This window comes from Chelonoidis abingdonii, chromosome 7, assembly GCF_003597395.2.
Source record: "Chelonoidis abingdonii isolate Lonesome George chromosome 7, CheloAbing_2.0, whole genome shotgun sequence".
Lineage (NCBI taxonomy): Eukaryota > Metazoa > Chordata > Testudines > Testudinidae > Chelonoidis > Chelonoidis abingdonii.
The window spans coordinates 104,901,423-104,926,135 of record NC_133775.1 but is presented as its reverse complement, the minus strand read 5'-3'; the positions used below and the strand labels follow the sequence as shown (position 1 = coordinate 104,926,135).

Genomic DNA, 24,713 nt, shown 5'->3' with positions numbered 1-24,713 from the left:
CTTAGATTCCGAAGCACTATTATGCAGCAAACTTAGAGTAACTTAAGTGGTTAAGACTCATGATATACATGAGGCCTTACATATTGGAGACATGGACTCAGAAATTTGAGTGTTGTGGTCTCCTGTGAGACCTTGGCCATGACCTCGGCCTGCCTTTGAACCTTTAAGTTTGAAAATGAACATAGAAAGATGGAGCTACTTTCACATATGCCCTTGCCAGCTTTGGCTCTTAAAACACTAGTCTCCCATAAGAGGATTTGTCCTTGGCCTCTCTGCCTTCCTCAGATACTGGAGAGGACTGTTTGGCTGCAGGTAGACAGAAGTTGTGTCCAGTTCTCAGAGTGAATCCCATTTCCCGCTAATTGGCTAGATGTGGTTCTGAGTCTGAACCAGCACGTAGCACTGCCGTGCAGCCGCTTGGGACTCTATCTTGGCTCCCAACTCAGTGCGTCCCTCCTTACACTGCAGAGGCTGCAATTTAAATGGTAGAGAAGAGACACTTAGGACTGAAGCCACCGCTGGGCTTTTATTTTTGTTAATAGCCTTTGTTCAAAGCCAACTCTAGCGCTGCAGCTTGCAGACCTTTTATCCTGACTTCTTGGAGACACCTGCTTTGGGAATGATCTGCTGACACTGCCACTTTCTCTAGTCCAGCGTCTTTCCTATGGACTGTTACTTTAATAGCTGATGTTCTTGGAATTCCCCTTTGCATGAAACATCCCTGGATGGGCGCTAGCGTCTCCCCTGACATGGCCAAACTGTCATTTGTAGCTTTATCCATATCACTGTTACACTGAAAGGATTTTAGAAATAAAAGTTTTGTCCTGTTACTTCTAGAAAGTGTTATTTGTAGGCACAATGACTAGCTGCATTGGAAGTTGATAAAGTCTCCTCTGAGTTCCACTGTTGGGAACCAGCCAAGGAATGAAGCTGAACGTTAATACTGTTCCAGCCAGTGAGAAATTAGCCATGGCCTGATGTTGGAAGTTACCAGGCAGAAGGGTGCTTAGAAAGAACAGAGAAGTAGATGTGCTCAGAGGAGGTTCAGGGAGCTGGGTGCCTTATATCAGAGAAAGAGAAGAAAATATAAACCAGTTAATAATTCCAAACAGCCTGTGCTTGCTGCCCTTACTGATGTGAGACAGTCTATTGCAATCTCCATTCCTGGAAGGCAATGATTTGGCCCCTTCTCAGGAAAAAACAATCCCACACATGTACATTGGGACAGATGGATGCTTGGCTTTGGAATTTAAATACATATGACATGCAGCTGTTCTGAAATTCGCTGTGCAATTTCCCCCTCCCGCCCCTTTCAATCAGCTCTTTATTCCAGTTACTTAGAAACCATTCCCAGCTGGTAAAGTACTACTGCTATTTGGGGCTAGAGGTTACTTAAGTATCCAACTCTGGGATTCTGCAGTGGCCCTGTATGCCCATTAATTCTACTGCCAAAGATATGTTGGATTTTAAATGTAACGTTGGTTTGGATACACAAGCTTTTGGAGTACATGAGTGTCTCTGATCGGGTATGGCAGTTTGTTTCTAATGAATAATTTGGTGCACATACACAGCAATAGGTTGCAGAGTTACTCGGCAAGGTGCGTGGGAATTGTTGCCATTTGACAATGGGGGGAATGAAGGTATGAGAGTGGTTAAGTTACTTGTACACATTGACTGGGTGCACGGCCGGCTTTAGGCTAATTCCCACCAATTTCCCCAAATCGGGCCCCACGCCCATGGCAGAGAGGCAGGGGGACAAGTGGCCGAGAATCCCTTCCCTGACTAGAGGCTCCTTTTTAATTTTTACTCACCTGGCGGCACTTTGGTGTCTGGTCCTTCAGTGCTGCTGAAGACCCGGAGCGAGTGAAGGACCCACCACCGAAGACTAGGAGCGCCGCCCAGTGAGTACAAGCCCCACGTGTTTTTATACGTATTTTTTTTTTAGTCATCCCTGCCGGGGCTCCGTTGAAACTTCGAATTGGGCCCTGCACTTGCTAAAGCCGGCCCTGACTGGATGAGCCATTTTAGCACCAATCTGAAACAACCCCGGTGTCTTGCGTCAGAGTTTGTAGGGTGTGCTGCATGGTGCAGTGTCTGGCTTCCCGAGGTTAAATGCGGTCTGTTCATAATCTTCCTTAAACAAGATGTGGGAAAGAGATTTCAAAGGCATTCAGTCCCTGAGCTGAATGTACTGATTTTGGGGGTATCAGAGCGGGGAGTGTTTAGACCTGTTGAGTTAGTTTGTGTGTCAAGCCAGTCAGCCGTGGCTTAGCGACCAGTGCGCACTTCTCGTTTTGTGCTTGAGGGTGGTGGCTCAGATGAAAACATCCACCCTTTATGGCAGTCGCCACAAATCCAGAAAAGGGAGCTTGCTTTTTACTGATGGTAAATGGGAGCACTCCAGGGCAGCAGCATCTTACCTGTCTTATTATTTATTACTAGGATCCCCAGTGGAGAGTCTGGCCCCTGTTGTGCTAGGTGCTGGATAGACAGGTAACAAAGATAACAGTCTTTGCTCCAGAACTCTCAATCTACAACTGAATAATAAGAGACCAAATGCAAGGTTCTGTCTCAGTCCTTGCTCAGGCAAAATTCCCATTCGCTTTCATGTGTCGGTCTGAGCAAAGAACTCAGGATTTGGCTTAATAATAATGAATCTTGAGAAAATAAATGAGACCTGGGCCTGGTCTGTGAAGTGTTTCCTTGTGGCCTAGGAGCACTTGTAATTGCATCTGCAATAGGAGACTGAACTTCTCACCTCTCACGTCAGACGCTTCTCTCTCTCACCTCCAGACATCGGTCCAGTCTGTTACGTGTATCTGCCTGTTACATCTCACTGGCCTCTGGTCTGAACAGCACTCATGTGCGTTGTAACATAGCCACTCACCTGAGTCTATGGAAACCCCAGAGAGCAGAAGTAACGAATGAGGAAGAGGAACCGAGTAGCTGGGGAGTTCCCGTTTCTTGTAAGGACGTTGAGCAGAAATTTGGGCTGCTCCTAATTGGCTAATTCCTGACCCTCCTGACCTGGCATTCTGTAGGCAAGGTCATCCGTGGCTCCTGGAGGGTGAGTCTTGCCTTGACGATGACTAGTCCCATCAGCCATGATCAGATGACACCTGCAGCTGAGAAGAAGTGAGGTGACTAAATGAACAGCCCAAGGAAGGCTCTGGAGAACGTGTTGGCTCTCTGTCTATGATCCTGTCAGATTTTACAAGCGAAGCAGCCTCAGGCCTGGCTTTGTTTGGACAGGAGACCCGTGTGATGCAGCAAATTCTGTGGCAATACAATAGGTGTCTGACAAACCACCCAGCACCATGTTATGGGCCCTATGGAGTGCAGCGGTGGGTGAGACCTTTGGGATGAGGCATAAATTAGAGGTGAAGATCCCATAGCCCTGTTAACTCCATTGTCCTGCTTCCCTAAATTCTTTCCATCGTTTCAGTTGGACACAGATTCCAAGTACGTCATTGGGAGGGGAAGTCATTAAAGCAGGGCCGAAGTGTGAAGAGGAAAGAATGGCTGTGTGTGAGGAAGATGCAAACAGTGCATTCCTACCCAGCACAAGGCTTCATACTGTGTTTGGGGTTTCTCCCCCAGGTCCAGCTGTCATTACTGCCCTGCTTGATTCTGCGGCAATCTGTGCTCTGCCATATCTCCCAAGCCCTCTTTCCTGTGCTTCATCACCTGCTGTCTAGTGTTGCTGTGTGCAACATAGCGCCTTCGTCTGTTGGTTTCAGTCGGAGTTGGATTGAATCCTTCGCTGCTGTCTTCCAGCCTCAGGATAGCTACATTTCATGACTGGGTGAAGTGAACTCACTATATCTCTTATCTCTAAGGTGCCATGTGCTTTAATGTTCATTCCTGCTGGAATTACACTTAAACGTAAACCTGGCATCACATAGAGTTTCAGGATACATGGCTTTGCCCAGGCTGAATAAACTGAAATCCTGGGTCCCTAGCTGCCTGGTTAGATTTCTGTGTCCTTTTGTCAAAAAGCTCCTGACAGCCAGGGAGTCCAATGGTTTTGCCGCTTCTGTTGGGGAAGTATAATGACCCTCTTCAAGCCATGTAAAGTGCTCTCTAATGGGTGTCTGATGAATGGGTTTAATAATGATGATGCGTTGAGATCCTCTGATGAAGGGTGCTGTAGAAGTGCAAAATATTCTAATCAGTGTAAATTAAAAAAACTGTCAATGCAACATTGTGATGGAGATTTTAAATGCTCAGAGTAACTGCTCCAACAGCAGCTGGCTCAGTGCCCACACTGATATGGGATATTTTCTTCTTATGTCTTAATGTAAAGAATGTGCCTGAACCAACTTACAAAACCCATTTGCCCTGAATATTGGGGAAATTTGGATTTTGATCCAAGCTCTGCAGAACTTGGAGCTTCTTTCTAATAGGTCGGTTTGTGGGTGACCTCATCAGTTGCAAGGTAGAAACATAATTTGGGAGTCTGTTTTGAAAGCTGCTTTAATACCAATTGCTGATGAACTCTGTGTCGAGTAAGTGGAACTCAGGCAGAGTCCATCCCCACATACATGTGCACCCGGCCTGCTGCTTTCAGTGGGAGTTGTGTATGCATATCTAAGCACAGAGCTGGCCTTCTGCGATAGGACTCTGCTCCTCCAGCATTCAGCAAGCTCCCTGCTGGGATGCTCTTGTTTCTAGGACAGCTTTTTTCAGTCCATTAGTCTCCTAATTATTTCCCTTGCCAGATAAGGCAGAGTTGCTCCATGTGCTTTCACCTGGGAGAAAAAGCAAACAGGAGTGTGTAGAAAAGCATGTCAGATGCTTTCTCCATGTGTGATGTGCCCAAGTAACGATTTCTGAGAGGATTATAAACATGAATGTCTTAGCTCCCGTGTAGTTGAAATCTCAAAAGTAACCTTAGTGTAATGTTCTGATTTAATTTCCTACGTTTTCTAAACCGGCTTGAACGCTGAAATGCTCCAGTTATTCTTATCTGAATGTATAATCCCTGTATAAATGCCACTATGTTGATCTTAAGTGTTCAGTGCCTCAGATATCCTCTCATGCACTAGATGTATTGCTGGATCTTGGTGTATTAAAAAGTTAATAGAAAATGCTCTTTTGCATGTGCATAAAACACAGCTTTAAATACTGATCATTTAGGCTCCAGTGCTGCAAAAACTGATTTACATGAGTAATCCTTACTCCCACGACCAGTGCTGTTAGCTGCTGGGGGACTTCTTGTGTGTCTAGTGCTTATCCCTGTAAGGAATTGCAGCATGAGGTCCTGACCAAATCAAATCTTTTCAGACAAGTCACTTTCATTATTTCTGGCTACAGGCCAGATTTTCCAAAGCGCTCGGCACCCACCTGTTTCTGGGGCGCTCCTGGGTGCTTTGTGCACGTCCCAAAACCCGGCCACATTATGTCATGGTCTGGAAGCACAGCGCTTTGTAAAATCTCAGGCAAGTTGAAGTATGAAAAAGAAGCCATTTTATGTGGTATAATTACAAAAAGGCACTTGTACCTGCTTTACATATTTCCGCCCACCCTTGACCGACTGAAACGTTAGCCAAACAGAACGTGTGCTGAGAGCAACCTGGGAGGGGTCAGCCCAAAGGCTAACATTACTTTTGAAATAAAAACTCTTCCCCCCTTTACATAAAAAGTAGTAACTCTTCCACTAAACCCCTAGCATGGCTTGTCCAACCCTAATCATATGTAACTGAGCAGGATCTAAAGAGTGACTGGGTGTGTCCTTAGTGCTGACTCATTTACATTTCTCCTAATAACCTTTTGCGAGTGGTATGGTGAAAATATGTAAAAGCTAAGGGCCAGGCCCAGCTAGTGAAACAGCAGAACTCCACCGGAGTCAATGGAGTGATACCAGTTTATACTGGCTGAGGATCTGGCCCCAAAAGTCAAATTCTGCCCTAAGATGCTTGTGCAGGACCCCAAGTATGTAGCTCAAAAGGCAAAGTCTGCCTCTAAGCCATTATGTGTGGGTGCGTTTGCGTTAAATATTGCAGTGTTCACAATTTGTCCTGATTTGATGCAAAATCTCTTGCCTCAGAACTGATCTGAGGGAGGGAAATGTTGCCTGTTTCATCCTGAATGGCCACTTTGAACATATGCTAAAACAATCTGTTCCACCTTGTATTTAGCTGGGACATTGGGAGCAGCTTTCCCAGACCCAAAGAAGAGCTCTGTGTAGCTCGAAAGCTTCTCTCTCTCTCTCTCTCCTCCAGACGTTGGTCCAGTAAAAGAGTTTCCGTCACCCAGCTTGTCTCTCTTATACCCATTGGGGATTTGTATTTTAAACAATGAGATCACTGTGCTGGTTCCATCCACACATGCAACTCCAAGATGAGGACTGTGAATTCAAAGGTTTGCCTAGAAACAAGTGATGCCCTCTGAGTAGCCAATAGGATTATTTCTAATGCCACACTTTAAATAATAGCCCTGGCTGACGGCTCTATGTGGCTGGACTGGGGGTGGGCAGGCTTTGGTGGGGTATTTCCAACTATTGATATTTTGAAGCTTTCACTTCCTAGTTTTTGTGCTTCAAGAAAGTTCAAAGGAACAGGGTCTAGTTTCCTTTTTAGCATCAACTTAGAGACCGTGCTAGGTGCAGGCAGAGCCCAGAACATAGTCAGCTGCGGAGCAGAAGTCAGCTAGAGGGAAAGAGGCACCATGGAAGATGAAGACAGACGGGGCTTGATCTCCACCCAAGAGCGACCTGCTGAGGATGTCACAGCCCCAGACTCTGGAGCACAGAGGTATTCCTCATCTGTGTTCTCAATCCCCTTTTATTTGTATATCTTTGGGCAAGGGGAGGTAGAGAGGGTTCTGGAAGCAGGAGCAGGAAAGTGGGCTCAGTTAATGGAATGGAGGGGCTATTTAAATCTTGGTAGTGGAAAGTGTGAGCTGATGGAGTTTCAAGGGAAATGAGTTCTTCACTGGTTGATCTGACCAGACTCCCAAGCAAGGCTTGAATGTTGAACTTGAATTTCCCTTCTTTCTCCTGAACTCAGATATGGGCAGTTGGTTACCTTATTTTAACATGTGGGAGAGTATGGGGCTCTTTAAAAAGCCCAGTGTTCAAGCCCAGCTGCATGACAGCTTGTGATATCTGCGCAAGGATCTCCCACCCTGCAGGAGGGGCTTTCCACCAACGAGGGGTGGGTGGATGGGAAGCTGTTTGCCCTTTATTCCTTGCCCCACTCTGCACAACTCCCTCTGAAATCTTTGGTCCTATTTGTGAACTGGCCCCGTGGTAACCAAAACCCGACATGGGAATCATGCAAAATCTCTTGAGTTATTTTATACCCTTGGCTGATGGCATTTGGGCCTTGTTTGTCCCAGTTCCAACGAGCTGTTTAGACATGATTCTGCACACCAAATACGCCCTTCTCGTTGTTTGACCAGCATGTGCCTAGACACCCATGCAGCGCACCTGGCTGTGGTGCGTGCATGGAAAATTGAGTCTATGGTGGCACAGCTCTGACCTGTAAATCAAGCCACAGCCAGGCGATATTTTTAAATGAGTGCCTTTATTCAACACCCTTGACTGCCCCTTTCTGGAAACTCTTCCCTGGAGAATGTGATCTTCTAGGTGCGCATGTCCCGGAGTGTGGACAATACAACTTAACTTTGTGCCCCCATCTTCTACTCAGGGTGCTAGCAATGCTGTTATTTAATATCCAATGTTTCTGGAATTCCCCTTGGCCTGAAGCATTGCTTGGATCAAACTTCCCGAGCAGATACAGCCCGGAGGAGGGCAGATATCCCCCATTGTCCCTAGCATTTGTATCGGTATATAAGACCCTAGTGGAAAGGCTTTGAGAAGGAAGGGCTTTCTCCCGTGGTTTTCTCAAACTGCTGTATTTGCACAAATCAGTAACCATCCCCTTAGCACAGGGAAATGCAATACTGGGCATCAGCCAACCTTCCAACCACACCAGACCAAACAGCCACAGCCACTGAGAAATCAGATATCTCATGACATCAGAAGTTGCCGGGCAGGATGATTTGCAAGACGATCAGAACAGTAACATAGGACGGAGGAAGGAACCTGCTTGACCAGGCCTGGATCAGCTCCAGGCTGAATTTACTTTTTATGTCGCTGTGTGTGTGTGTCTGTGCTGTAGCAGCCACAGAGACAGCGCAGACACAAAAATCCTGTGTTCTCCAACCGATGGGCCTGATCCTGCAAACCCTTACTTCTTTGAGTAGCCCTTACTCGTGTGAGTAGTTCCATTGATGCCAATGGGACTGCTCCGTGAGAGAGTTTGCAGGATCTGCTCCTACAGCAAGACGGCAAGTCTAGCACAAAGCTTCTCGGATTGCCTTGGGCCCATCAGCAATTCGCAAGGCTTGCCACCTTGTTAGTAAATGAGGGTCCCTCTCTGATCAATCTAGCTGCCTTTCTAAAACACCCTCCCTCTCCTTCCAATAACACCTGCGAAGAATGAAGGCTGGGTGCAAAAAAAGGTGGTCTGTGGAACTTGGATCTTCCTTCTAATAGGTCGGGTCATGGGTGACCTCATCAGTTGCAAGGTAGAAACGTAATTTGGGAATCTTTTTTGAAACCTGCTTTAATACCAATTGCTGATTGTGGAGCTAGTGGAACTTGGGCAGAGTCCAGCCCCACATACATACGCACCCGGCCTGCTGCTTTCAGTGGGAGTTGTGCATGTGTATCTAAGCACAGAGCTGGCCTTCTGCAATAGGACACTGCTCCTCCAGTGTTCAGCAAGCTCCCTGCTGGGATCCTTTTGTTTCTAAGACAGCTTTCTAGTCCATTAGTCTCCTAATTATTTCCCTTGCCTAATAATGGGGAGTTGCTCCGTGTGCTTTCACCTGGGAGAAAAAGCAAATAGGAGAGTGTATAAAAGCATGTCAGATTTTTTATAAAAGTGATATTTTTGTTAGGGTTTTTAAAAAGTGTGCTTAAAGTTTAGGCTACTAAAATTATAAGTGTGTTAAATGAACTCACAAAAGAACTATAATCAGTAAATCTATGTGTATAGAAGATAAAAGAACAGGCAAAAGGAGAGATGCATACAATGCAAGAAGAGGTGTAGCAGTATGATTATGGTACTTTATCCATTACCCGAAAATAGGAATGGTCTTTCTATACAATCAAATAGTTATCACCCAGTAATCTCTAGATTCCTTCATCCTCGTGAACAAAGCTGTTCCTGTGAAGCAGGGGGTCCACTCTCAAGCATGACGTATGCAATAAATGAACTGTGGGAACAACAGAAGCAGTAACATGGCCAATTTTCTCCATTTCCCCTTCCCCCAACATAATCTGGATTTTCTCATGCCAAGTTGAGGATGGATCTGATCCAATACTCACTGGAATCAGTGGGAGTTTAACTATTGCCTTCAGCTGGCATTGAATTGTGCCCTACCTTGAGAGAACGTGCAAAATCTAGAGGCAAAAGGCATTTAACAATTGTGTACATAAACGACCCTATACTGACATGCTCGGAAAGTATACCATGTGCTGCTTCAGAACCTCTTCAACTCTTTACTCCATGTAGCCTCTTGGGAGAGTTCTCTTCACAGTCCTAGGTGTTTGAAATTATTTTCTCCAGCAACCAATCCCCTGCACTCCTACCCCAACACACACACACACACACACTGCCCTCCCTCCTCACCCCCACCATTTAGAAAACTTTCACTTCCCCTGCCAGGTCTCGCATGGCAAGAAGCACCCTTAGCTCTTGCATTTCCACGCAGCATGACAAGGGACGACAGTGAGATCCTTTGGCCTGTGAAATTGTCTCCTAAGGAAAGTGTTGGAAGTCCCAGTAGTCATGCCGTTTCCATCTCTTTTGGACAAAGTAGCTGATCGGTCCGATCTAACCCAAATCTCCATGGCGTTGGTGTGGGGAGGGCACTGGATGAGTGACGGATGCTTTCAGATGGGCCGGAGCTTGACATAGTGGAATAGTTCAGTGCCCCGACTGAACTTGGGCCGCCCTGAGAACAATTGTTTTACCACTAAAGAAGATAATTACCAAAACAAAACCGTCCACTGCACATGCATGATGCACATCTCCTGGGGAGAGGATGAGAGAGAACAAACTCTCAGTGCTCTACTGAAAGCTATGCTGGTCAGTGCTCCAGTGCAAGGGTGGTATAAGAACCCCTGGAGAACAGCATATTCTGCACCCAGTGCCAATGCAGTGTATCCCAACAAGCTGGTGGCTGACGTGGGCGGCTGCAGCTGGCATTTGCTGGGCACTAGCCTCCCTCTGTCTTGCAGGAATTACTGCAGCCGTGGAGCCGTTTACTCTGCTGTCTCCATCTTGGTGGCCCTGCTGATTGCCGGCCAGGCCATCACCGTCTACTTCGTGTATCAGCAGAGTGGCCAGATCAGCAAGCTGACCAAGACCTCCCAGAATCTGCAGCTGGAGGCCCTGACCAGGAAACTCCCCCAAAGTGAGTAATCGCGCAGCATGACCTTGCACTGTATAGGCACAAGCCTAGGCCAGTTGGGTGACGTGGCAGCTGTACTCTCAGTCCCAGAGCATCCTCCCGGCTCTCTTGGCTGGTAGAGATCAAGCTCCCCAGAGAGATGGAGGAAAGAGTTCTGGAGATTGCTATTAACAAGGCTCCTGGAGTCATCTGGACTCTTCTGGAGACAGTGATTCCCATGCTGTCTTACCCTACTGAGTCTAGTCGTATTTCCTTCCTCGCCCCTACCTATGGAGAGGGGGAAGTGAAACTTGCACAGGTGAGCGTTTGGATCAGAATGGAGGCCATCTGAGTGTTGCTTTATCCTTCCATCCATTCGCGGTGTGTGGGAGGACGGAGCCTTTGTGGTGCTGTTCCTGCCCATCATGCTGGAGCTCTGGGTGGAACCTGGCTGTGATACCGGTACCTGCCAAGGAACCATTTATCACCTTGGCCTTCAACACGAGGCCCTGGGAAACTGGCTGGAGTCTTGCCAGGGCTGGCTGGAGCACTGGCCACAGGGTCAATGAATCCATGTGTTTCCCAGCCTGGGTAGACAGAGTCACACTAGCTCTGCTGAGCCTAGCATGATAAAAATAACAGCCTGGACATTGCAGCACAGGAACAGTGCAGGATAGGTCCTGAGCTCAGGCTGAGGGTGATAAAGTCCCATGAAGCTAAAACACAGGGACCCTTATGGTGATTCGACTCTGGCTTATGGAGACACTGAGCCCAGAATGGACTTTGGGGGTCCATTCATCTCTCTCTCTCTTTCCTCTGCAGGTGCCAAGCCAACTTCCAAGCTGAGGATGGCAAAGTTCAGCATGCCCATGGTCATGAGGGAGCTGCCACTTGCCCCAAAGGTGGACATGACGGTAAGAGACGTCCCCTGGATCCCTCTGCATGTAGTTTTTGATGCTGCTCTGGCAGCAGTTTCGTCACCTGTTTGGGAACATGGTTGAGTGGTTTCTTCTAAGCCTTGTGCCATAGCTGCTATGTGGTCAGCAGTGAGAGAAGCAGAAAGTAGCCCTGGCCATCCCACCTCTGAGACCTCAGCCAGCACCTTGCAATACATTCTTTTCACCAGCAGCTTGGGCTTCTCTCCGGTGGCTGGGTCTCCTGATGCTGGTTACTGGGTCCCAGCTCCTAGGGGTCTGTTCAGTCCTTGGAACTTCTGCCAACAACAGCAACACACAAAGTGCTGCGGAAACCCACTCTTTAGTACCTGGATGGAGAACACAATCTCCCACCTGTTGCATTCACACCGGTGATGGAGGGGTGAAAGTTGTGTGTCCCATTCCCCAGGTTCTGGCCCATTCACTCCCCAGAATAAGAGGTTGTTGCCTTTCTCTTTCCCCTGAGCTTGCTTCGGGTGGAGTTTGTGTGCTGAGCCCCTCTGGGACAGTGAATGAGAAAGGGGAGCAGTTGGAGATGGTGAGCTTGATATTTCCCAAAGCTCAGCTGTTCTTCTGTGTGCTGTAGACAGGGCCAGGCAGGGCTCGCAGGCTTTGAGAAAGGTTCCACTTCCCAGTGGGGTCCAGTATTTCCAGGAATTGGCTTGCCCTGGGGTGAAGAAGTTCTGCTGAAGGTTCTTGTGGTACAGCGTCCACCCTCGCCAGCCTGGCTCCCTGGTAGCCAAGTGACTCCGTGTCTGCCAAAAAGAACCCCCAAGACTGGCCATGTCCTGCTCATCCCGTTCCAGCTACAGGCCATCTGCTTTAAGTCTCTGGCTCTTCAGCTCCTCATCCTGACCATCACAACACCAATGCTGTCTCTCTCTTCCCCTCTCTAGCCCCTGGAGAACACGGTCAAGCTTAGCAACAGCACCACGGATCAAGTCAAACACCTGCTGCTGGTAAGAGCCTCCTCTCTGTTCCTGTGGCTGCCTCTGTCACACTCATGGGTCTGTCTGCAACAGCCATGTATAGCTGGGCATTTCCACAGACCCACTTCCTTTCAGCCCTATAAGCCTATTGGTTCTTTTGGGCAAGGGGTATGGACTATTAAAGAGCCATTGGATTAGGAGCAGCCTTGCTTTTATCTCTCTCTGTCCCTTCATCTGCTGCTCTCATTCGCTAAGGCTCATGGCTCAGTGTTCCCTGTTCCCGGAGAGCTTGGCTTGACTGTGGCAGGTGAGTTCTCTCTGGCTCCCAGGTGTCAGCCTGCTGTTAACTCTGTCCTGTCCCCTTTGGTCCTCCTGTAGCGGGCAGACCCCAGCAAGATGTTCCCTGAGTTAAAGAATACCCTGATGGAGAATCTGAACCACCTGAAGAACACCATGACAGACCGAGACTGGCAGGTCAGTGCTCTCACTCGGCCAGCTGGCTAGTGGACCAGCTGCAGCTTCACCTCCTCCTTTGCACCCAATGGCGTGAACTGGGCTGGGGCTGGAGTGGGGGTATCCTGGTGGGAGAATGGCTGCATTGCATGGCAAAGCACAACCTGCAGCCAGGCTGATGTCATGGTTACATGACCACCCTTGCAGGGGAGGCTGGGGGTTCACAAGAGACCTCAGCTGTCCTGCTCCTGACTTTGTGCTGCAGACGTGAGAGCACAAAAGCAGGGAGGGCTCCAATGTCACCCTGATCAGATGGGGGCAGGGAGGCTATGCCAGTTGTCTGGGGCATTTGTTTTTGTTGGGTGCATTTTATTAACAACACCTTCTTCCCCTTGTTGGTCTCTTGCAGTCCTTTGAATCGTGGATGCACAAGTGGCTGCTCTTTGAAATGGCCAAAACCCCACAAACTGTGCAACCTACTGAGGTCCCAGCAGATGAAGGTATCGGGGTTATGGGTCACCAAACTCCTTTAGGGTACGAATGGTCCTCAGGTCAACCCAGGAGATCACTGGCCAAGGTTCAGAGCATCTTGGAGGGCAGTGGAAGCATGCACCCTCTTGGAATGGTTCTGCTGTTTGGTAGCTAGGGATTTATTCCTTCCCCAGAGTCCTCCTGTGTCCATTTGAGAACCTCAATTTTTGCCAAACTTCTAGTTTTCACTCCATCCTTGAGGCTGCAGGTTAAGGCCACTGTTGGACCACTGGGGCACTTAGGGCCCATCAGCCTGAGGAGCTGCTGTTGAGGAATGTCAGGGAAAATCCCAGGAAACACAGGTTTGAGTTTTGCTGGAGGCAGTACGAAACCTGATACTACGGGACCGCCTTCCCAAATCCTTGAGGCGGGGTGTGTTGTGAGTTAGCTTTTAGCAGCTAGATTTCCAAAGCTGCATCCCCCGCTGGGAGCAGAGGGGGCCTTAGGCCAATCGCCACTGCCTTAAGAACACCTGGAAATAGATCAGTTTACATTCTGGCTCTTCACAAACTGATGGGGCTGGCCCACTGGATCTTTGCCTCGCAAGTGTAGCTGCTTTGAATTCTGCCTCGTTACAACAGAAGCAAAATTCATTCCACTTCCAGACTGGGGTTACCCTGGTGGGCACACATGAAGTGTCTATAAAGAACAATTCATTTTTAATCCCAGTTATTGCAGCCAAATGGGGGATCCTCATGGAAGAGGCCCAGTGCCCCAATTAAGCCCACCCACCAGCAATGTGATGCATATGGGAGCATCCTACAGTGATAGACGAGAACCCATTTTTAAACAAGTCTGAAAAGCCTCATAATCACATACAACCCTGTACTGGATACAAAGGTGAAACAGATTTCGCTGAGATGCCTCTTACTTCCTCATCTAGCTGCTTCAGTATAGAGAGTGCCAAGCCTGGATTTCCCAGCCACTTAGTCACTCTGCAGTGGTTGGATGCATCCCCATGAGCAGACTTTGTGTTAATACTGTCTCCTTTAAGCAGCGGCCATTACCCTTTGTTATCACGAGGCTAAATGGGTTTCCTGGGAGCAATCCCCGTACAGCCGTTGTCCCAGTGAAGTTAATATATTTTTGCACAATGGTATTCCCTGGGACCGTGCCAATAGGCCGGCTCAGTGTGGAGAAGTTCTTTGGACAGGGTATCCTGCCGCCTTTTCAGTGCTCACGCAAACAAGCTATTGGATTGGCTGAATAGCCTTAAGGACTTAATATTGGTAAGACCCCAGCAGGGGTCGGGAGAATAACACACTCATGGGTATTTCCTGTGCTTGTTGCTTTAGTGCAATCTCAGTGCCAGGCGGAGTCAAGTTTTAGTGGTGTCTACCCGGGTCGGTTCCGCCCCCAGTGTGACGAACATGGTGACTATCTCCCCAAGCAGTGCCATGCCAGCACGGGGTACTGTTGGTGCGTCTACAAAAATGGCACCAAGATCGAAGGCACTGAGACCCGTGGAAAGCTGGACTGCCCTGGTAGGAGCTTATTTCACGTTGGCCAGCCAGGGGAAGGGGAGAGGAGCACATGTGCATGGAGACGCTGCCTATGATCTCGTGTGTTCTAGCTCCGCTAAGCCGATGAGCACAGTAGGCATTGAGTCAATGTGGGGCCATTGGACTGGCTGATAAATCAATCGTTCTGGGAAAGTCGAATGCAGCCCAGAGCGTTCATTGGGCAACAAGATTCAGGGCACTGCAGTGCTCCTGTATCTGAACTGGGTCCTGATCCTGCAAACTCCTGAGCATGTTCAATTGTCATGGAAGTCAATGGAGCTGTTTTTTAGAGATGCCGAGCACCCACAACTCCAAAGGAAACCAAGGAGAATTGTGAATACTCACCAACTGCCCCTGTGGGAGTTGAAGGTGTTCAGCATCAACCAGCAGGTGGTCAGCGTCTGGCAAGATCAGACCCTAGGTCATCAATGGGAAGAACCCAGATAACACAATAGGAAATGCAGCCTATTAGGAGCAAATATAAGGCAGAGGATCGTAGACATGGACAAATGATAAAGGGTGAGATTGCACTGCCTATATCTGCCCAGAGTTGGCTGAAGAATGGGAACTATCTCCTTTGCTGAGTTCTCACTACCCCATATCCTGGGAGATCGATTCCCTACTACTGGGTGCCCCTTATGTTGCTACCATCTTTTCTGAATGGAGCACTCTGAAAATGTATGAACTGAAGCTTCCGCCCTTGTTGGCTTAGTCAAATGGAGATAGCTGTCACCGTCCCAGCCCGGCCTGACCAGCACCCATCTCATGTATGTGGAGGTCCCAGAGACCCAGAGCAGTAGGACTATCTCAGCTTTGTCCAGACTCCAGTCTGGGCCCACACACGGCCAGTGCCCCACAGAACCTTCCCTGAAGAAATGAAGGGTCTTTGCTCTCAGAGACGGGGGAAGCAATCCAAGAATCCCCGAGCTCCCCGTTTTCATGCCGCTGAAGGTGGCGACCCCAAATAGGGCTGTTAGCCTGACATGCACAGAGAGAAGTGAGGTGTCTAAAACTCCTTGGTTAATCAGACACTCAGAAAAATCAGAGCCCACACATCAGGGTGGTGCGCAGGTTCTGATGAATCCAGCATGTAGTGATGATCCAGGCTAGCACAAAGCATCCTAGGTGTGTTGGTAGCCGAGATGGATGTGCCTGTCTCAGGTGTGCTATAAAATTCCGAATCTCTTGCTGTGTCTTGCTGCAGTTACTCCGAGTGGTTTGGAAACCGAAGAACTGATGTACTCGGGTGTGGATTTGCTGAAGCTGGATTCTGGGAAAGGTGAGCATCTGAGCCAGCCTAGGGTTGGGGGCTGTGACTCGGTGAGGGGATGGGAGAGTTGTCTGGAAGGTGGCAGTGATTAGACTCCTAAGCCCAGTGGCCAGGTGAACAATGCCGTGTGGCACAGAGATGATCAGGAGTAAGCAAGGGAGATGGAAGGACTGATTGATCTGGGCTGGGGGATAGATGAGAAGTATGAATATCCCAGAAGTGGGGAGGGAAAGGCCTTCGCAGACCTGGACCACCTATTCAGTGGAATCAAGAGCAGCAAGGAAAAATGCCGTTTGGATTTTCATTTTCTTGCCGCGGTGTGGGGGCTTTAAGGCTGGCACTCGTGGCTGCATGGCCAGGTGTATGGACTCTGGCTGGGAGTGAAATCTAGTCTGCACGTGTCACGTCACTTCACATGACTCGTGTCAGTCCAGCTGGAGAGGTGCTTTGTATTGACCTTACCTTGATGGTGATTGGAGCAGAAAAAAGAAATAACTGGATTGTTGCTTCACCAAAACCCAGCCGGATGCAGTGAGTCTCACTTCCTGGGTTCAGGACTATCTAATTTCCTCCCTCTTTTCTCCCTCTCCCTCCTAGAAGCCGGCAAGTAGAAGAGGACGCAGAGGCCTGGCACCTTGTCTCCGCCTCTAGTTTGCAGAGTTACCGCTCACATTCTTGCTCTATTTCACTCACGCTTTTAAATTGCTTTCCTGAATTACAGTAGCAGCCATTGAGTGCCCCAGTTCAGGCATTGAGTAATATTGTCTTAGCAGGTGATCCAAATGGGTAGATTATAGATCCTTGTCCGCCAAACCCCGTGCCTCGCCCTGTACCAAGATGTGCTGTAGCAAGCCAGCAAAATATTAGGACTTTTAGTGGAGAAAGGATGCAGTGCCCCTCTGAACTGCAATCCAAGGCAGGCGAAGGATAAAGCTCTTAGTGCTTTCTTGGCTGATCAGAGCACATTAGCAGCTGCATGTATAATCACAGGTGTCTGAATAGCGATGGGGTGTATGGAGTACCACTGCTCCTGTAACATCAGCACTGTCCAATGGGAAGAGGGGATCCAGGTCCAAAACATGGCCAATTTCAATTCAATTATCTCAGTGCATTGTTAATTAGATACTCTGGACATGATCCTTCCCTCCCTTACAGCGGTGGAACTCCATTAATTTCAGTGGAGTTATTTCTGGTTTACACAAGTGTATGTGAGGAGAATCAGGCCATCTGTTCACTTATGCATGGCTCTGAGGGCCTGGATGAGTTCTCAAACCATGGTCTTGGAATGGCCAACCACCCGTGCAGACTTGGCTGGTTGTTCCAAGAAAAAGAACAGAGTGTTTGTGTGTGCAGCGGGGTGTCCATGTGGTTCTGACTGCCACAGCACTGCATGATAATGCTGGGATGGCTCTCTCTTCAGTGCAACCTCCAAATTCACTGAACCTGCCAGCAGCTCTAAAACATGTATTCAATGCTGACAAGTTGCACGGGTCTTCTCTCCCCCTTCCTAAAGGACCAAGCTGGGGTAGGCAGTATCCCACCCTCTGAAGCACATGCTGTTCCAGATGCAGGAGCATTCAGCCACTGAAATACCCTGATTGCTTGCGCATGGCTTTGCGCTTCATCACCGCGTTAGAGAGCTTAGTTTGAGAACCTGGCTAGCAGTGGGTTCTGAAGCGCCTCAGGGTCCATGGGTGGTGGGGAAAATCCAATCAAGAAGGTTTGAGATTGCTCAAGGCTAAAGAATGGGCCAGTGGCTTTTCCTCACACTGAACAGACATTAAATGCAGCAGCAGCAGCGAACTCTGATCTTCTTAACCAAATTAAGTGGGCTGCAGAGGGACATTAGCGTACTAGAGGAATGCAGGCTTCCTTTAATTTTTAAACAGGCAAATGAGTTTATCTGGCTGTATTTCCCCATCCCCCGCTTAACCCTGGCGGTTGGTAGGCTCTTTGTTGAACAGGTAACGGTAATAGCTAATCTTGGAACTAGAAGTGTGTGTTTTGAATGTATTTGATCGTTACAGCATAACCAAACTCACAAGGCTGATGATTTCAAATAAACTTTTAATAACAGCCGCCACTAAAAAACTGCCTGGAAGCTATTTAACAAGCATTTCTTGGTCAGATCAGGGTCTTGTAAGTGTATCTATTCCACTGCCTATGTGGACTTGCCTGGGTATGTATAGGTGTGTATCTACCTCCTGTTCTCCCCTGCCTGGTCCTAGTGACGCTCACTTTCCAGAGGACAGAGCTGCACTGATCAGATGATAGATGTTTTGCATAGGTAGCAGCTGGTGGGTGCTTTCTCGGAAGTGGGGGTTGGAATGGCTCCCATCCTTCAGGCACCAGCCAGCACAACTTATCTCCCCATCTGGCCCAGATGTGTGGAGAACCTTTTCCACTGGTCCAACTTAGTGCTCGCATCATGTCTCCATAGCTATGGCCATAGACTTCCTGCATGGGCCTGTCACTCCTTTTTCCTTTTGCTTTTAAAGGCATGTGGGCTGCACTTTGCAGCTGGAGTCAATTAATTTTAAATGCATGGTCCTGTGATTGATTGTTTTCACTCCACTTGGTAAAATGAGGCAGGGGTGGTGGAGGCTGGCAAGGGATGAGCAGGAGTTTGTGGAGTGATGCCACTGCAGTGGGAAGAACTCTGGGGGCAAAGGGCTGCTGAAGGCCATGACTCCTATGCCAAAGGAGGTGTCTGACCTCTGCCTCTGAGCTTGGCCTGTTCCCCCATCAGCACAAAGGGTCTTGTTTCACACTGGAGATTGAGGAACAGCAGTACCTCTTTCTCTCTCCTCACTGAGGTAAAATACCCAGGGCAGGCAGCTCTTCATACCCCATCTCAGGGCCTGGCTGCTTGCCAGGGCTTAGCTGTACCCACCTCATACTATCAATACCTGGAACCCCTGGGGTTTGCATGGCTGACACAGCTCTGCCCTTCCAAGGCAGGCAAATGATGTTATTGACCAACTGCTCCCTGCTCTCCTCCTTGTGCTGGTTATGTCTTTGAGGCAGAGTTTGGGGTCTGCTGAAGGAACCTGAGAAAGCAGGAGCATGGTGAAGTATGGTTTTATCTGGTGGTAGGCTCCCCAGGCCATTAGCTTTGGAGGAGCTCAGCCAAGCCAACAGGGGAGAGGAATTCTAGAGAATCTCTTGCCCCGAGCTCTGACGCCTATGGGGGCTGGGACCAGCAATCCTCTTTATGATTTGCAAGTTCATCCATGCAACTTAGTGCATGAGCAGAGGCTGCTGGGTGCCTGATCCAGTACCTCATTCCTTACCTAGGGGCCCACCTCCAGCTGTGAAGAGGAGGATGGTCTCTACCACCCCTGGCCCTGAAGTGGAGGCTGCCAATTAGCACCTCCTGGGGTGGTGGGTTCCATGATGTGAATCTGGACCAAGGTAACAAACAGACCCATTTTGCACTGCCCCCACCCCCACCCCGCCATCAGAGAGCAGCAGCTTGTGGTCCCTGCCATGGGTCTGCCTTTGACCCTTTCACCTCCAGCTCCCATCAAATCACTCCAGGCCCCCACCCTCAGGCTGCAGGTCAAGTGCTTCTGCAATGCCTGGGCAGCAGGAGGGTCTCTAAACAACCATTCCTACTAGCCTAACAGGGCAGGCTGCAGCTCACTCATCTTCTCCACCCATCACCCCTGAGGTCTTGTCCTCGCCACAAAAAAGAAGTGTGTTCTTAACTCCCATTAACTAACTCAAGTGAACAGTCTAGAGAAGACAAGGCAGTTTATAATCTTCAGACACATTAGCAGGGTGAATTAAAGCTGGGGGGCAAGGGAGGGAAAGAGTCTTGTCTTTACCTGGACATGCTAGCTTTCACATGCTGGCATTGTAACGTGGGGTAAGAAAGCACCACTTTGTCATAGCAAAGACAAGGTCTCAATTATTCAGCCAGACCCAAGGATCTGACCTGCAGCTACTTTCTATTGCCCCCACCTTAGAGGCCAGACCACTGGGGCCTCACCTACTTTAAACTTCCAGTAAAGGAATCCTCAGCTCCTATTTAATGAGCAGCCGTTAAACGCACTTGTTCCCTTTAAAAGTGTTGCCCTTCCTGGAGCCCAGTCAGGGACACACTTCCAATCAAAATCAATTTTATTGCTGTGTTCCATCAAAAACCCAAGAACCCAACCGCGCCTTGTGTGTGCCGCTGCTTGAATACAGCCTCTGACGGGACCTAGGAGGTAATACCAAGAGAACCTGGTTTTAAAGTTATATTATAAAGTGAACCCAAAAGCTGTTAAGTAGGTAGCAAAAAGACAGACATGACGATCACAGAAAGATTGGAAGTTTCTCTTAAAAAATATAGCTCTGGAGAGATTGCTGCATATCACTTCTAAGAGGGGAAATGGCGCACAGGAGGAGCTGGCTTCTTATTCCCTCTGCTCATGGGGCTGCTCTGATTGCCTCCTTTCGTTTGGTTACAGTGCAATGGCTGCGGGTTTCCGGGGGAACAATATACACTTACGTCCAGGCCCAGCCAGGCAGTGGCTGAGGCAGCAAAGTACAATGCTTGGCTCTAAAAGTCACAGTTAAAAGAAGTTATAAATTAAGATTTAGAAGTTTAAAGTATTTTCTTTTTCTTTAAAAAAAATAGAAGAGTTTTAATTCGCTTTCTTCCACCCCTACGTCATTCATTTGTTGTCGGCCGTCCGAGGGAGGTGCTCTATAGGAGAAGAAAAGATTTAGTTACTTCTTCTCTAAGTCCATCCCACAGAGATGGAAAGGCCTATTACCAGGCCACAAGGTGACCAGCGAACTCCCCTAAGCAAGGACCCCCCTTCGTAGAGGGGCAGTGCAATCTGCTCTTACATCTCTCCCGGCCTTGGGTTCTTTTTAAAAGGCTTATTAATTCTACAAACAAACAGTCAGAACAAATGAGCTTCCCTTGGGCTTGTGTCCAAAAGCTAAAATAGTCCTTGGCTTGGAATTTTGGATGCTGGATTCTCGCTCCTAGGTCTTGGTGCCCTTGTGCTAGAGAAGGGCAGCTCCAAATGCATTTGGGTCCCCAAGGCAGCAGCAGGAGGTTTGAGTGTGAGCCTTGCACCTCCATCCCCCCAGCACTGGCATTCATGTGGCACCCTGGGAACCAGCCAGCCAGTTGAGCAGGAAGTAAAGACTCCCGGAGAAAGATCAATAACTAAATATGAGAGAGATGGACAAATTCCCCCATGACCAGTAGCACCTTCACTTCTATTGTCCCAGTTCAAACTTCCCTCAAGCTTTGAGGGGAGCTGGGGGCAGAGTCCTAGGCAAGTAACGCCAGCGACGCCGAAGTGTGTGACCACAGACAGAGGGTGCCAGTGGCACGTGAAGCTGGCGCAGCAAGGAAGCCAGAAAGCTTACTACAGCACTGCCAATGCTCGGGTGAGATGCAATTCTGGGGGGCATTGGAGCCAGCCCAGTGCTGATGAGAGAAGCGCCAGCCTGCTAAATCTGAGCCCTTTGATTGGCTGGCTGTTCCACATGCCTGCCTCCTGGGGCAGAATAACCCAATCAGAGCTGTTCAATCTGGAGCCATTCTTAAGGGGGGGGGGGAGGAGAGGGGCGCATGGGCTAAATTGCCCAGCAGCTCAGGGTGACTCCACTCCCTCCTCTCCTGGGAGCAATGGGGACAGGCAGGCCCCTGTGCTTCTTCTCTACCCTAGTACTTGGCTTGGGAGGTGAGAAGAAAGACTAACAAACAGAGGAGACCCAGAAAACACGCACTGAATTGTTTTTAAAAAAATAAAAATAAAACCACCCCCACCCTGTGATTTTTGGCCTCTTGAGGCTGGCAGTGCTGTGACCAGAGAGGTGCAGTTCCTGCACGGCCTATCTCTGGTGACAATTAGGAATCGGCTGGAAGGTTCTGGGGCCAGCGGTTAGGCTTAGGGGCTGGTGCACAGCCAGCCAGCTGGGGAAGACTTGCTTATACTTCCTGGCACTACCGTGGCCCTTAGGGACCAAAACCGCCAGGGCTCGGGGAATTCCGGATCCCGTGCTGGGAGCAGAGGCCCTGATGCGAGTCCTGCACAGATAGATCTTCAGCGAACCGACAGGGGCATCGCGAGCTGTTCTGTCACCATTGCTTAACTCTGTGGATCCAGTTGTTCTCAGAGCCATGCTCTGTGGTGACCCCCCCCCGGTGAGCCCCGTGAAAACGGGACGTGTATGTGTACATCAGGAGAAAAAGGTCCCATCTCACTCTCCTACCACTGAAAGCCTGGGCAGGACTTCAAGGGGGAAAAGACTGAGCCCTGCATGGTGCTTTTTCCACACAACTTCTTCCTATGCACAGGCCTGGGTCCGCTCTCCCAGACAGACTGGTTTGCACACCCCCGCTGGCATGGAGGTCGCTTGTTAAAGGCTAGGTTTTAAAACAGGCAGAGTTGGGTGCCACAGAACCACTCCTTGCCACCAAAGAATACAGAAATGGGCTCAGGGTTTGGAGTTCAAAGAGCTAATGAGATGTCGCCTCATGGCCCACGTACCTTCTCACAAGGATCCCTCGAGCTCAGCAGCTTTCTTCTTCTTCTTCTATGAAAAAAATCAATCTGTAAAACCCCCATATGAACTGGGCCCAGCAGAGCTAATTCTGCAGCCTGTGACAGTAGTTGGAGGCTTCCTTGCTAAGTCCATAGAAATTGACACTTCCTCCCCACAGAGAGTTTCACTGCATGGCTTAGATCAGCTTTCCAGTTGTCCAGCAGCTCTGCTCCCATGGCTACTCTTCTCTCCTGCCTCCCCCCCCCACTTTTTAGCTAAGTGATTCCTTTCTTTCCACAAAGCGACTGCAGAGCCTGCTAGGAAGCGCAGTCAGGGATTCCCCACTGCACTCCCCCAGCGTGATCTCTTTGCTGGGGAGAGGTGCGAGCCCCTGGAGCAAAGCGTTCTATCTGCAGGGGCAGGGCGGCATGGAGCGCTCCCTCCATGCAGGGCAGGGCACTCAGGCACGAGTGAGTGGGTCGGTTGCTAATGCACTGTCAACTCTAAGCATTAGCACAGCAAGGGAAAATCCCATTCCCTCCAGCAGGGCCAGCTGCCGCCCCTCTCAGCACCCACCCGCCCCCACGCAGGTCAGAGTGGGAAGTCTGAAACAAAGACCAGGTCACTCCATCCCTCTCCAACACCACTGACGCAGCCACGCCTTGAAGAAGCCAGCTGTATGGTGCAGCTCTGTGCAACGGGGCGCTGCCGCAGAGGTGCTGGGGAAGGGAGCCGCAGATGCTGATCGTTTTGTGCTCTGGGTACCTGCCCACTAGGGACAGGCCAGAAGCCAGCCCTCTCCCACCCAGCTCTGGGGGGCAGAAGCAGATGTAAACACCCACCCACCTTCTTTTTTTTGGGGGTGGAAGCAGACCCATCCGTGCTTGGCTCCACTCCAGCTGCAGCCTTCTTGCTTTTCTTCTTCTTGTCTTTCACAGTCTTCTTCTCGTCTTTCACAGTCTTCTTCTCTGGGAGAGACAAAAGGACCCGGGTGCATGTGAAAGGGGACAGGATCAGGGCTGCCCTGGGGGGGGGTCAGACACCACTGAGAGGCTTGGGGGAAGAGGGAGGGTGTGTCTCTGTCTCACCCACTGAGCCTTTGGCTGTCCCTGTGCTAGCAGCTGCCCCAGCCTTGCCCTGCATTGCTCCATCAGGATAGCAGTGAATGCACAGCCCTGCAGCTCAAGGCCCACCAGCGCCCAAGGGACATTTCAAGAGGGAAGCTGCCATGCTTTTAAGAGCATGCCTCCTTCTACCCCACGTTGCACTGGGCACATGCAGATGATGCAGGTGTCTCTCGGGCTGGAGACAGACGGGGGCAGCGGCAGCTAGGGCCTGGGCTAACGCTTCAGCCCACTTACATGGACTGGGCACAACTATGTGGTGACATGGTCCAAGGCACATTTCCACCACAGCTGATACTGCAAAGCCAATTGGGGGTTCTCTGAGATGGGGTGTGTGTTGGGAGGCAGGCTGGGAGATCACTGGCACTGAATACACATACAATTAAGAAACAGAAGAGCAACCTCTTAATTTTTGCAGAGCTGGAGCGTCCCTTCACCAGCCCACAAAAGCCCACCCAGGACAGCCTGTCCATCCACCCCACGCTGTACTCCCAGGCCCCTCTCCCAGATAAGAAGTTGGATTTTTTCACGATAGAAACCCCAGCAGATAGTGTTTGATCCTCCTCTCCCTTTTTGGTCCTTTATTCCTGCCTCTCCCTCTGGGAGCTGGCACCTCTAATCTGCAGGCCTGCGCTCCCGCCAGCTACCATGGGAATCTGCAATGCACTGGCGTGGAAGGCAAAGCCTGAGCAGGGGCTACCTGCAGGGCAGGGGCAGGAACTGCTCTTTTAATTGGAAGTGACAAACAGCAGCCCAGCTCCATTCTCTCTCGCGCGCCCCCCAGGGCAGCGTTAATGGCACTGAGACATCTTCAGTGATCACTGTGGCTCACTGCCACGCTGGGACGGGACGCACAGTAACAATACGCAGCCAGGCAGGGGCCGCTCTGAAAAGCGGGAGCGGCAGGCTGGAGCTATGCAGATGACAGCTCAATGCAGAGCCTTTCAACAGAGCAAAAGGGTTTGTCACAGGGCTGCCGCTTCCGAGCAGCGCCGAGAACACCGAGCTCATAAGGGCTTCTGCCGCACCCAGAGTGTTTTAAACTCAGGAAGCTGGCGCTGATC

General features: G+C 49.6%; 2 protein-coding genes across 2 annotated transcripts in view; one reads left to right on the top strand and one right to left on the bottom strand.

The window, feature by feature from the left end:
* The first annotated feature begins 6,439 nt into the window (after positions 1-6,439).
* On the top strand, positions 6,440-18,118 carry CD74 (CD74 molecule). Its single transcript, XM_032772052.2, has 9 exons — positions 6,440-6,755; positions 10,256-10,431; positions 11,230-11,321; positions 12,239-12,301; positions 12,650-12,745; positions 13,134-13,224; positions 14,551-14,739; positions 15,962-16,036; positions 16,625-18,118. Exons 1-9 carry the CDS (start codon positions 6,670-6,672, stop codon positions 16,636-16,638), a joined length of 882 nt encoding a protein of 293 aa, XP_032627943.1. The 5' UTR covers positions 6,440-6,669; the 3' UTR covers positions 16,639-18,118.
* Positions 18,119-20,134: 2,016 nt separating this feature from the next.
* TCOF1 (treacle ribosome biogenesis factor 1) overlaps positions 20,135-24,713 on the bottom strand; it is a gene marked incomplete at its 5' end in the record, with an annotated part of 33,385 nt that continues 28,806 nt past the window's right edge. The window contains 3 exons of the mRNA XM_075068184.1: positions 20,135-20,723; positions 22,531-22,576; positions 23,372-23,493. Of these exons, the coding sequence (XP_074924285.1) occupies positions 22,535-22,576; positions 23,372-23,493 (164 nt within the window). The remainder of the gene's footprint in view (positions 20,724-22,530; positions 22,577-23,371; positions 23,494-24,713) is intronic.

Excerpts from the sequence above, each read along its gene's own strand:
- CD74 (XM_032772052.2), top strand. The coding sequence starts at position 6,670 with ATGGAAGATGAAGACAGACGGGGCTTGATCTCCACCCAAGAGCGACCT. Across the intron at positions 12,302-12,649 it reads AAGTCAAACACCTGCTGCTG|CGGGCAGACCCCAGCAAGAT; the intron begins GTAAGAGCCTCC and ends GTCCTCCTGTAG. Across the intron at positions 13,225-14,550 it reads TGAGGTCCCAGCAGATGAAG|TGCAATCTCAGTGCCAGGCG; the intron begins GTATCGGGGTTA and ends TTGTTGCTTTAG.